The sequence below is a fragment of the Chiloscyllium plagiosum genome, chromosome 7 (assembly GCF_004010195.1).
Source record: "Chiloscyllium plagiosum isolate BGI_BamShark_2017 chromosome 7, ASM401019v2, whole genome shotgun sequence".
NCBI lineage: Eukaryota > Metazoa > Chordata > Chondrichthyes > Orectolobiformes > Hemiscylliidae > Chiloscyllium > Chiloscyllium plagiosum.
In genome coordinates, this window is record NC_057716.1 from 78,710,072 (window position 1) to 78,723,511 (window position 13,440).

Here is a 13,440-nt window from a genome sequence, read left to right on the forward strand (position 1 = left end):
CCCAATGCTAAATTTGCATAGTTGGTCAGTGAATCTTTCTTCTCACATCCATTCGCTGATTATTGCATATGCGTGCGATGAAGCCAGGAAATCAAGAAGTTGCTACGAGCAATTCTACACTTCTATGGAGAATGCAGTGTTGGGGTGTCACTCAGGATGCAGTCAATGTGATATCATTGACTGATGAGAATTTCTACTCATAAATTTTTAACTTCAACATTTCACAAAACCATTTTGTTAGACATGCAGGTCCATCCGTGTGATCAAACAGAGGTATTGTCTGGTCAGGTTGCTTGAACGCAGTTTATTCATAAAATTACCACTATCTCTCTATATGCCTGCTTTGCATATGTTGCACAATTGTACCAAGAGCAGTGTTTTAAGCAGATAGTTCCAATCATCCTTTGATTTGTCATAATGGTTGTAATACAACTCGTATAATGGCCTACTAAGCGATCTTTTATGGACCAGACCAAATCCCCTAAAACCATATCAAAGAGATAGCCTAGACCCCAACATTTATCCTATTTCAATGCATGTGTAAGGCATTGTGTTTCAGCTGTGATTTGATGGTCAAGCTACTAAACTTTAAGAAAAACACACTTTATTCTTAATGCCACAGTTAAATTAAAAAAAAAGAATTTGCATAACTTTAACTCTATTGAAATAATTAACAAAATAATGTGTTATTTAACAATCATACATCAATTGTTTCAATATATCAGCATCCCATAAACACACACTTGGTAAAGGCAAATTCAGCAAAGCAGACTTCTTTCACTTACTATCTCCTTCAGTCCAGAAGAAGGAACACCAAACGATTGAATCGAGCAGCAGAGAGAGAGCTCTACTTTTGTAGCAGCAGTAGAGAGCTGTATCTAGCAGCTTTAAAGCCAAACTTCAACTTCAACAACTGAAAGCAAAAGTCAAACCCTGGGTCTATGAGTGCCTAACTCCACCGACCTATGTATATGTCTAATGTTTTTAGAAATCCAAAGCTTTTACTCTGTTTTCCATGAAGCAGATTCCTCAGCAGCAGGTTTACAACATCTTCCTTCAAGAGAAACAAGATGGAACAAATCTCTCTTAAAGGCACATCTTATCACAATTCTAACTGTTGCTAAGAGACTGGGCATTGACACACATCATGTGTGGTCAATAGTCTCACATTAAATGCTCTCTAAAAGAGTGGAATTATTTTTCCATCAGGTGCAATGACAGAGAGCTGGCATGAGGCACCAAGAAAACAATAAATCTGAAGCCCTGCAACAAGGGTAGAGCTTGCAATCCCGGAAAGGCACACTGCTTACTTTGCTGCTTCTTTCTTGGCATGTGATGACAAAATAACCTTTTGCTTATTCACTTGTGGGATATGGCATCACTGGATGGCCGGCCAGTATTGTTTGCCTGTCCCTAGCTGGCTTTCAATTGATCGGCTTGCGGGGCCAATTCAGAGGGTAGTTGAGACCCATTGCTGTGGGTCTGGAGTCACGTGTAGCCCAGACCAGGCGAAGATGGCAGATTTCCTTCCCTGAAGCACATTAATTAGTCAGAGGAGCTTTTCCAACATCAATAGATTCTTTATTCAAAATCTGTTTTTAACTTAAATTCAAATTTCACTACTTGATGTGACAGGATTCAAACCCAGTTCCTCAGAACATTAGCTCAGTTTCTGTATTAATGAATGAATTTATAAAAGCCCTGATGAAGAGCTTTTGCCCGAAACATCGATTCTCCTGCTCCTTGGATATTGCCTGATCTGCTGTGCTTTTCCAGCACCACACTCTCAATTCTTCTATTGTCAGAAAGCTAGCCCCTTTTTTTCTAAAAGCTGTTCCTTGGCTCAAGGATACACTGTCCTTGATTTTTTTCAGAGGGGTAATAAACTGGGCCGGACTCCGATCAGTCTGGTTTGGTACAGAGATGAAAAGGATTTTGAGAAGTCTTTTGTTTATATGTAAACAGATGAGACTTCAGGCCAAGGTGGTCATGTTTTAGATGTGGACCTGGAAAATGAAAGGGGAGTGATCAGCTCTCTAGCTGAGCTGAACTGAGCAGTTTTAGTTCACTCTTGAACTGGTAAGTTCAAAAGGGAGCTATGTGGAAACTCTCTCTCTCTTTTCTGCCCTTCAACTTCAAGCTGTAAGCATGTGTTCCATTTATACTGGGTTTTAAAGGGAGTTTGCTTAGTGGAACTGTTGTGTATATTCAGAACAACATAATTAAGTCTAGCTGGATAGGCTAAGTTCTGTAGGGGTTCTTTATTCTGTTCTTTGTGTTTCATTGTGTAACTTTGTAAATAAATTATTGTCTGTTTTAAAATCTAGTAGTCAACCTAGCTATCTTACTCCGGTTAATTTTCACTGTACACTGAGCAAAACAAATTACAAAGTTATGGTCTGGGGCTGCATGCTTAAGAATGTTTTGAGTGGTCTGACCTAGTCTAGCAATAATACCTGAAGCCAATGCCTCCCGTCAGTGTGCTCCCTTTTGTAGGATTCCCCTGCAAAGATGGTAATCTCCAGCAGTAGTCTGAATGGAACCGAATGTATCAAAAACTCCTAGCCACAGTCAGTTCGACAGCGAGGGGATAACTGTCCTAGCTGGCTTCTGAATTGCAGCATGAGCTGGCAGATTTCAGTGATGACCTTTTCTGTGAAGGATTGGTCATGGTTGAATTTCAGGTCGGAGAACAGCTTCCTAATACCTTCTGTCGATTCAGCCACCTGCAAAGATGCTTCGATCCCTCCTCTCTCTTGCTTTAGCATTTCCTGCTTTGTGTAACTTTATTTCACTCTTCAAGTTATGCTCTATAACTGTGAACCCCCTAGATTTCAAAGCAACTTGTTTGTGCAAGACTACTCTTGTAAGAAAAAGAATTTCAGCAACTTACCATAGCAACTGAGGGAAATTTTAAACAATTTTCGAATACAACTTGCAGAAATGCAATAACATCCAATTAAAATAAACTTGCCACTAACCCATAGAAAGCTGACAATCACTTCACATAATAAGGTGACATTTCCTTCAAACTTTTTTATACTTCTGGTCAGAATTTGCATGGTTACAAAAGGGTATAAGCTGGAGGATGGAGGGCTATTATTAGGAGATTGAGCTCAGGTGACTTCACAATTCACCTACTCTGTGCACCTGCAACTGACACTCAGGGATGGCTAGCTGTTCATTAGCTAGAGGCAGGCCTTCGGCCTCTATGGCGAGTAAGTCCCATCCCAGAGAGTTGGTGCTAGCCCTCGAGTTCTCAGAAGTATCATCCATGAGGGAAAAGAGGGAAGGGGGCCTGAAAGAAAGCAAACATGGGAGGGGTGGTGGTGACTGGGAGAGGAGCCTAACAGGAAAGTCAGTGGAACCGCAATGGCAGGAGTCTCTGTGAGTAACTCAGGAGACACAGCAGAGATTCATTCTGAGGAAAAAGAAGCATGGTACAGGGAGGATGAGGTAACAATGGCTGACTAGGGAAGTCAGGGATAGATAAAAGCAAAAGAGAAAGCATATCATGTGGCGAAGGGCAGTGGGAAAATAGAGGATTGGGAAGCTTACAAAGACCCACAGAGAGCAACAGAAAAAGAAATAAGGAGGAAGAATATTAAATATGAGGATAAGCTAGCCAGTAATTTCAAGGAAAACAGGAAGAGTTTCTTTAGATATATAAAGGGCAAAAGAGAGACAAAAGTAGACATTGGACCACCGGAGAGTGATGCTGGAGAGATAGTAGTGGTGAACAAAGAAATGTCTCGGGTACTGAATAATTACTTTACTTCAGTTTCCATGGTGGAAGGCATGAATAATATCCCAAAAATTCAAGAGAGTTTGGGGGCAATGAGAAGATGCAAAAAAACTGAATGGCCTGAAGGTACGTAAAACACCAAGATAAGATGGGACTAATCCCAGAGTTCTAAGGGAGATAGCTGAAGAGATAGTGGAGGCATACGTGGTAATCTTTCAGGGATCACTAGAATCAGGGAAGGTCCCAGAGGACTGGAAAATCACTAATGTGACACCCCTATTTTAAAAGGGAGTAAGGCAAAAAACAGAAAATTACAGACCAATTAGCCTAACCTCAGTTGTGGGTAAGATCTGGAAATCCATTGTCAAGGATGAGATTTCTGAATGGTAAAATGAAGAGTATGGTAAAATAGGACAAAGTCAGTATGGTTTCATCATGGGAGGTCATGCCTGACAAATCTGTGAGAATTCTTTGAAGAAGTGACAAGCAGGTTAGACCAAAGAGAGCCAATGGATGTTATCTATATGACTTCAACAAGGTGCCATACAGGAGGCTACTGAGTAAGGTAAGGGTCCATGGTGTTAGAGGCAAGGTACTAGCATGGATAGAAGTTTGGTTGTATGTCAGGAAACACAGAGTGAGGATAAAAGGGTCTTTCTCAGGATGGTAGTCAGTGACAAGTGGTGTTCCACACGGCTCAGTATTGGGACCACAACTTTTAACTTTATACATTAATGACCTAGATGAAGGAATTGAGGACATTCTGGCTAAGTTTGCAGATGATACAAAGACAGGTAAAGGGAAAGGTAGCATTGAGAAAGACAGGAAGCTGCAGAAGGATTTGGACAGGTTAGGAGAGTGGGCAAAGGACTCGCAGATGGAGTACAATGTGGGAAAGTGTGAGGTCATGCACTTTGTTAGGAAGAATAGAGGCATGGACTATTTTCTTAATGGGGAAAAGATTCAGAAGTCTGAAGTGTAAAGAGACTTGGGAGTTCTAGTCCAGGATTCTCTCAACGCAAGCTTGCAGGTTGAATCATTAGTTAGGAAGGGAAATGCAATGTTGACATTTATTTTGAGAGGACTTTCAGTAAGAGCAGCGAATATGGTAAAAGATGGGGTGCTGTGGCATAGTTAGTCAAGGACAGTATTACGGTTGCAGAAAGGACGTTTGAGGACTCGTCTACTGAAACAGTTCCAGAGATATAGAGGTAAGGATAGCAAAGTTGATTCTCAACAGGAGCGAGAGTGACAGGGTAGTTGTTATGGGAGACTTGAACTATAGTGTTCCCAATCAATATTTGGAAAGTTAAAGTCTCCCATAACAACTACCCTGTCACTCTCGCTCCTGTTGAGAATCAACTTTGCTATCCTTACCTCTATATCTCTGGAACTGTTTGGAGGCCAATAGAAAACACCCAACAGGGTAACCTCTCCTTTCCTATTTCTAATCTCAGCCCATACTACCAAAGGACCAAATCTACTGTTGCCTCACCCCTTTTGGCCTAACTACATAATGTGTCAGGCAACCCTCCTACACACATTGGACAAAAAATTACCATCTAAAGTACTTGAACTATAGTATTACCAGTCAATATTTGGAAAGTTAAAGTACTTCAGTGGTCAATTGTTTTTCAATGTGTGTCGGAGGATTGCCTGACACAGTAGGTAGGTAGGCCAACAAGGGGCGAGGCCACATTAGATTTGGTACTGAGTAATGAACCCAGCCAGATGTTAGATTTGGAGGTAGATGAGCATTTTGGTGTTAGAAACCATTATTTCATTATGTTTACTTCAGCGATGGAAAGGGATAAGCATATACTACAGGGCAAGAGTTAGAGCTGGGAGAAAGACAATTATGATGCAATTAGGCAAGATTTAGGATGGATAGGATGAGGAAGGAAACTATAGGGGATGGGCTGAAATGTGGAGCTTATTCAAGGACCAGCTACTACAGGTCCTTGAAAAGTATGTACCGTCAGGCAGGGAGGAAGTTGTCAAGTGTGGGAGCTATGGTTTACTAAGGAAGTTAAATCTCTTGTCAAGAGGAAGAAGGCGGCTTATGTTAGGATGAGATGTGAAGCGTCAGGTAGGGTACTTCAAAGTTACAAGTTAGCCAGGAAAGACCTAACGAGACAGCTAAGAAGAGCCAGGAGGGGACATGAGAGGTTGTTGGCAGATATGATCAAGGTAAATGCTAAGGCTTTTTATAGGTATATCAGGAATAAAAGAATGAGTAGAGTAAGATTAAGGCCAATCAAGAATAGCAGTGGGAAGTGATGTGCTGAGTCAGAGGAAATAGGGAAAGCGCTAAATAAATATTTTTCATCAATACTCACACTAGAAAAAGACAATGCTGTCAAAGAGAATACTGAGATACAAGCTACTAGACTAGATAGGATTGAGGTTCACTGGTGGGGGGTGGTGGTGTTAGCAATTCTGGAAAGTTTGAAAATAGGTAAGTCCCCTGGGTGGGATGGGATTTATCCTATGATTTTCTGGGAAGCCAGGGAGGAGATTGCTGAGCCTTTGGCTTTGATCTTTATGTCGTCACTGTCTACAGAACTAGTGCCAGACAAGGATAGCAAATATTGTTCCCTTGTTCAAGAAGGGGAGTAGAGACAACCCTGGTAATTATAGATCAGTGTTATGTGGTATTACTTCAGTTGTTGGTGAAGTTTTGGAAAACGTTATAAGAGACAGGATTTGTAATCATCTGGAAAGAAATAAGTTGATAAGGGGTAGTCAACATGATTTTATGAAGGGTAGGATGTGGCTCACAAACCTTGAGTTCTTTGAGAAGGTGACCAAACAGGTGGGTGTGGGTAAGCGGTTGATGTGGTGTGAGCTGAAAATGTGTTGCTGGAAAAGCGCAGTAGGTCAGGCAGCATCCAAGGAGTAGGGGAATCGACGTTTTGGGCATGAGCCCTTCTTCCTGAAGCCAGGGCTCATGCCCGAAAAGTCAATTTTCCTGCTCCTTGAATGCTGCCTGACCTGCTGCGCTTTTCAAGCAACACAATTTCAGCTTTGATCTTCAGCATCTGCAGTCCTCATTTTCTCCTGGTTGATGTGGTGTATATGGATTTCAGTAAGGTGTTTGATAAGGTTGCCCACAGTAGGCTATTGCACAAAATAAGGCAGTATGGATCAGAAGTTAGCTTGCTGAAAGAAGACAGAGAGTGGTGGTTGATGGGAAATGTTCATCCTGGAGTTCAGTTCTGGGTGGTGTACTACAAGGATCTGTTTTGGAGCCACTGCTGTTTGTCATTTTTAGAACTGATCTGGATTAGGGTGTAGAAGGATGGGTTGGTAAATTTGCCGATGACACTAAGGTCGGTAGAGTTGTGGTTAGTGATGAAAGTTGTTGCAGGTGACAGAGGGACAGAGATAAGCTGCAGGGCTGGGCTGAGAGGTGACAAATGGAGTTTAATGCAGAAAAGTATGAGGCGATTCACTTTGGAAAGAATAACCAGAATGCAGAATACTGGACTAATGGTAAGATTCTCAATAGTGTAGAAGAGCAGAGAGTCCTTGTACATAAATCCCTGAAAGTTGCTACCCAGCTTGATCGGGTTATTTAGAAGGCATACAGTGTGTTAGCTTTTATTAGTAGAGTGATTGAGTTTCAGAACCATGAGGTCATGCTGCAGCTGTACAAAACTCTGGTGCAGCTGCACTTGGAGTATTGCATACAGTTTTGGTCACCGCATTATAGGAAGGATGTGGAAACTTTAGAAAGGGTTCAGAGGAGATTTACTAGGATGGTGCATGGTATGGAAGGAAGATCTTACAAGGAAAGGCTAAGGGATTTGAGGCTGTTTTCATTAGGGAGAAGAAGGTTGAAAGGTAACTTAAGACATATAAGATAATCAGAGGGTTAGATAGGCTGGACAGTGAGAGTCTTTTTCCTTCGATGGTGATGGTTCCCATGAGGGCACATAGCTTTAAATTGAGGGGTGATATATATATAACAGATGCCAGAGGTAGTTTCTTTACTCAGAGAGTAATAGGAGCGTGGAGCGCACTGCCTGCAATAGTAGTAGATTTGCCAACTTTAAGGGCATTTAAATGGTCATTGGATAGAAATATAGACAAAAATGGAATAATGTAGGTTAGATAGGATTTGAATTGGTTTCACAAGTCGGTGTAAGATCGAGGGCCGAAGTGCCTGCACTGCACTGTAATGTTCTATGTTCTATGTAGGTCTTGAATATAAAAACAGGAACACACTTCTGAGGCTCTATAAGGGTCTGGTCAAGCCACATTTGGAGCATTGTGAGCAGTTTTGGGCACCATATCGAAGGAAGGATGTACTGTCCCTGCAGTTGTTTAGCGGACGTTCATGAGAATGGTCCCAGGAAAGGAAAGCTTAACATATGAGCAAGGTTTGAGGACTCTTGGACTAGATGGAATTTAGAAGGAAGGGGTGAGATCTAATTGAAACTTACAGAACATTGAATGGCCTGGACACAGTGAATGTTGGGAAGACGCTTCCATTCGTAGGAGAGACTAGGACCCAAGGGTACAGCCTGACAGGAAAGGGAAGACCTTTTAGAATGCAGATAAGGAGAAACTTCTTCAGCCAGAGACTGGTGAATCGATGGAATTCACTACCACAGAAGCCTGTGGGGGCAAGGTGATTGAGCGTATTTAAGACTGAGGTAGATAGGTTCTTGATTGTCAAGGGGATCTCCTCCTATGTTGAATGATTTTATTGTCTTGTGATGACAGAGAGGATGAAGGTAAAAAGACGATGGAAAAACCGAGTGAGGGGTCCTTCAGCACATAGGGGGGCCCATAAAAGTGCACACTCCCACCACCCATTACCCTTTCACCAGCTATCTTGTTGCTCAGTAAAAGCTATTTGGCTGAACAAGCAGTAGTATTGAGCTGCCATGGGTATCATGCTAGCAATGGTGGAAACTGGCCCTTATGTGAACATTAATACAGCACATTGTGTCTCTCAATTGGCCTGTGATGGGCAAGTTGGCTGAAAACTCCAATGTTGGCTGTTACATTGTGGAGTGGGCAGGAGTGGGGGTGGGCAATTGGCATCATGAATAGCATTTGCTGAGCAATTTTACAGCCCCATCCCTTCATAATCTGCCTGTTAAATCCAGCCTTTGACTTATATGTGTTTATCCCTTCACCATGATGGCCACTGGCGCACTCTGTCTCAGAAACAGACCAGTGAATCAGACTCCATTTTGGAGCCGTTTAAAGGACCATTTGGTGCTCCAAAATAAGATTCTTGCCCAACTCCATTCTCCTCAGCCCCCCATGAGCTTCCATAAAGAACTGTCAGTTCCATTAATTAGCTACATAAGAGATCATTAAACAGAATTCACAATTAAAATTAACCTTTAAGATACTGACTTTACTGTATACAAAAATCTTCTTAGCGATTTGTAACTGTATGATCAATAGCAGACTCATGCATCAGTACATTGATTCATTCTAAAGGTTTATGCACCAGCTGACAATTTCAACATAATATGCACATAACATTTCTTAGAAATTAAACACCTGCAGGAAACTGTTTAGAATATAAGCAAATAAACTCACCCCATGGCTGGATCAAGGGCAATTCCTTTGGGATTGTGTAGCTCCAGATCTAGCAGTGTAATACAAGTATCACCGTTTTGATTGCATACAAATATTCGGTCACTGACATCATCCACAAAGTAATAGTTTCCAGTAAGCCAGTCTAAAGCCATTTGTTCCACATCTGCCAAAGCAAAAATAACACATTAGATCAAAAACACAGGACAATTTATTGGTTGGCTGACTGCTGTGCAAGGGGAAAAAAAAATACCCTTTCATGCCTGCAAATTTATTTCAGTATCTTCGTCCAACCTTCAGTTAATTTGTGTTCAAGAATTTCTTATATAACGATGTAATCCTCTTCACCAGAAATACCACCACTTTGATCTTTGATCATTTCTCATTGCTTGGTATTCATGTCCAGAAAAGAGTAGGTTCAAGTAGTATTAAAATTCTTAAAGAATCTAATATGCTTTTCTACAGAGTAACAATGTTCTCTAAGTTCTTTTTTGGTTAACTTAGAATGTTCAGCAGCTCCGTTTTACAAAGATGGAAGGACTTCCTTGCACTTGCCAATGCATTAACCTTCAATTTTCTTCAAATAATGCAAGACTCACTAAAGTAAGTGACATCACAATGTTGCTTTATTATATTTGGCCTTTCTTTCTTCTGCCTGATCTTTCCCACCAAGCAGCTTGTGAGATTTTTTTTTCATTTTTACTCCATGAAATGTTTTCAGTTAGCAAAATGGCAAGTCTATCAACATTCTTGCAATTGACAAGAGACTTAAATGAAAGATCATTATCTGACCATCAGCTGAGGATTTCAATTTACCATACAAGTGCTGCTTTCCTAAGACACAGAATTGTTTTTGCCTTTTTGCTTTCTCTTGTTCCAAAACCAACTCTCCAAGGAGAGAAAGCACATTACATAAACTACCAAAGCCAGGCAAAACAGAATGATCTAAATATAAAATCAAAAAGTAAACTAAAAAGGGTACCTGATTATAAAAGTGTTACAACCGAATGTGTGAATATCACTGCTGTGATGCTGCTTCTTTAATAAGGTTATGTTGTCCTTAGTTTTTATTTCTGAGGGGTAGTAAAGGCAGAGGTTCTGATATGTCTGGAAATATCTCCTTGAAAAAGCTTTCAAGTTTTTTTTTTAAAACCCTTGTACAATGAAAGGAGACCAGCCAGTTTTCCCAGTTCAGAGTTTGGTTTGGTTTGGTTTGGTTTTAACAAGTTGTTTTGTTTGCAGCTGCTGGTCAGATTTTAGCTGGGAACCCAGAGAAGCTGTACAGGAGCCAAAGGAACAGCTCCATGCTGATCCTGTCTCTCTCTGTGACATCTCTCTTGTAAGAACCTGTGTTTGTTATTACCTTTTCTTGCCAAGGAGGTCTTTATGAGGATTAAAGCAAGTATTTGGAACAGCATCATTAAGTTGTGATAGAGTTGATTAAGTTTTCAGATAGATTAAGCTGTTTTAAATTCATTTTGCTTTAGTTTTTGTTCCATTCAATAGTCTGTAAATAAATTCTGCTTTGTTTGAAACTAAGTGGTTGGGCCAGCTGCATCACTCCTGGAATATCCGCATTACACCTGCTTAAAACAACTGAAAAAATTAGGGTTTGGGCTGCTTTCTTGAAATGTTTTAAGGGGGTCTGTCCTGGTCCATAACAGCCACATAAAAGAAACAATGCATAATTTCCATAATATTTATAGATTTGGTGTGAGCCAACCTAAGATAGACCATGAGACTTTTAAACATAGGAACAAACATTAGGCCATTTGGCCCATTCAGTCTGCTCCACCATTCAATCATTGCTTATAAGTTTCTCAGCCCCATTTTCCTGCTTCCTCCCTGTAACCTTTGATCCCCTTAACAATCAATAACTAATCTATCTCTGTCTTAAATATACTCAATGACCTGACCTCCACAGTCTTCTGTAGCAATGAATTCCATACATTCACCACTGTCTGGCTGAAGAAATTTCTCCTTATCTCCATTCTCCTTTACTCTAAGGCTATGCCTTTTGGTCCTTGTCTCTCCGACTAATGGAAGCATCTTCCCAATGTCCATTCTTTCCAGACCATTCAGTATTTTGTAAATTCAAATTGAATCCCCTCTCATCCTTCTAAACTCCATTGAGTATAGTCCCAGAGTTATTAAACATTCCTCATATGTTAAGCCTTTTATTCCTGGAGTCATTCTCGTGAACCTCCTCTGGATCCGCTCCACGGCCAGTACATTCTTATTGAGATATGGGGCCCAAAACTGTGCACAATACTCCAAATGTGGTCTGATCAGAGCTTTATAAAGCCTCAGAAGTACATCCCTGCTTTTATATTCTAGTCCTCTTGAAATATATGCTGACATTGCATTTGCCTTCCTAACTACTGACTAAACCTTAAAGTTTACCTTAAAGAATCTTGGACTAAAATTCCCAAGTCCCTTTACAGTTCAGATTTCTGAATTTTCTTCATATTTAGAAAATAAACTGTACTCCTTTTCTTCCTACCACAGTGCATGACCTCACACTTTCCCATGTTGTATTCTATCTGTCACCTTTTGCCCACTCTCCTAACATGGTTAGAGACAAAAAACTGCAGATGCTTGAATCCAAGGTAAACAAGCAGGAGGCTGGAAGAACACAGCAAGCCAGGCAGCATCAGGAGGTGGAGAAGTCAACTTTTCAGGTGTAATCCTTCTTCAGGACTGGAGGTAGGTGTAAGGAGAACTACAGATAAGGTGGCGGAGATGGGTGGTGAGGTGGGGATAGTGAATACAGGTAGAGGGTATGACCTGGTTGGTCAATGGGAGAAATGAATCTGGTAGTAGCTGGAAGGAAGAGTCGATCAGAGGAATGTAATGGAGGAGGAGGGGCTGGGAAGGAAATTAGGGGATAGGAAGGGAGGTTATTTGAAATTGGAGAACTCAAAGTTGCCTCCTCCAGTATCCGATGCTCCCAATGTTGTCTTCTCTACATCGGGGAGACCAAAAGTAAACTCAGGGCATGTTTTGTTCAGCATCTCAGCTGGGGCCAATCCGATGTCCCGGTCACTGCCCATTTTAATTCTCCTTCCCACTCCAATTCTGACATTACCATCCTTGGTCTCTTCCTTTGCCACAGTGAATCAGACAGTAAGTCTGAGGAACAACACCCCATCTTCCGGTTGTGCAGCCTACAGCCCAAAGGACTCAATATTGAGTTCTCCAATTTCAAACAACCTCCCTGTCCTGACCCTTGCAGAACACCACTTGTCACCAGCTGACATCCTGAGAAGGACCTTTTATCCCTACTCTCTGCTTTCTGCCAGACGGCCAAAGTTCTATCCATGCTCACACCTTGCCCCGAACACCATGGGCCCTTATTTTACTCATAGCTTCCTGTGCGGCATCTTGTGAAAGGCCTTCTGGAAGTCCAGGTAGGCTAACATCCATTAGCTCTCCTTGGTCTAATGTGCTTATTACCTCCTCAAAGAATTCTCACAGGTTTCTAGGCATGGCTTCCCCTTTATGAAACCATGCTAACTTTGCCCTATTTTATCACTTCCAAGTATTCAGAAATCTCATCCTCTACAATGGACTTCAAAACTTTGCCATCAACCAAGGTCAGGTTAACTGGCTTGTAATTTCCTGTCTTTTGCTTTGCAGAAGAACCTTGATTATCCGAATACCAATTATACGAAAATCGGATTATCCGAAGGAAATCTTGAGGTCCCAATAGAAACATTATATCAAAGATGGTTTCTAACAGTGATCGCGTCTTTTGTTTACTGTGATTAAACAGGCACCGTCTCCTAATGACTGACCTCCCACCCTATCTCTCTCCCCACACTTTCTCTGGAGTTCAACAGAGGGGTGTACACTAACCACCCCCTAGCCTTCCCCAGATAATCTGACCAACATTGACCTGTACAGGGCAGAGGTGGAACCTGTCAAAAAGTTGCAGTAAATGGTTGTGTGTGTGGCTGTGGCTGTGTGGGTGTGCTATTTGGAGAATTACCCCACAAAGGCAGCAGCAGCAGCAGTCTTACTGATAGTGTCCTGTCTGGCTGCCCCAGAGAGGGGGCAGAGGCAGTGCTGGACAGGGATGGGGGGATGGGCGGGGGGGAAGTGTTGTACTGGGATGGGGGCGCAGGGCAGTG

At 41.6% G+C, this 13,440-nt stretch overlaps 1 protein-coding gene across 1 annotated transcript in view; it reads right to left on the reverse strand.

Annotated features, from left to right (window-relative positions):
• The window catches only part of LOC122551725 (low-density lipoprotein receptor-related protein 1-like), a 1,892,490-nt gene that overhangs the window by 1,101,522 nt on the left and 777,528 nt on the right, over window positions 1-13,440 (reverse strand). The window contains exon 7 of the mRNA XM_043694091.1: window positions 9,311-9,473. Within this exon, the coding sequence (XP_043550026.1) occupies window positions 9,311-9,473 (163 nt within the window). The remainder of the gene's footprint in view (window positions 1-9,310; window positions 9,474-13,440) is intronic.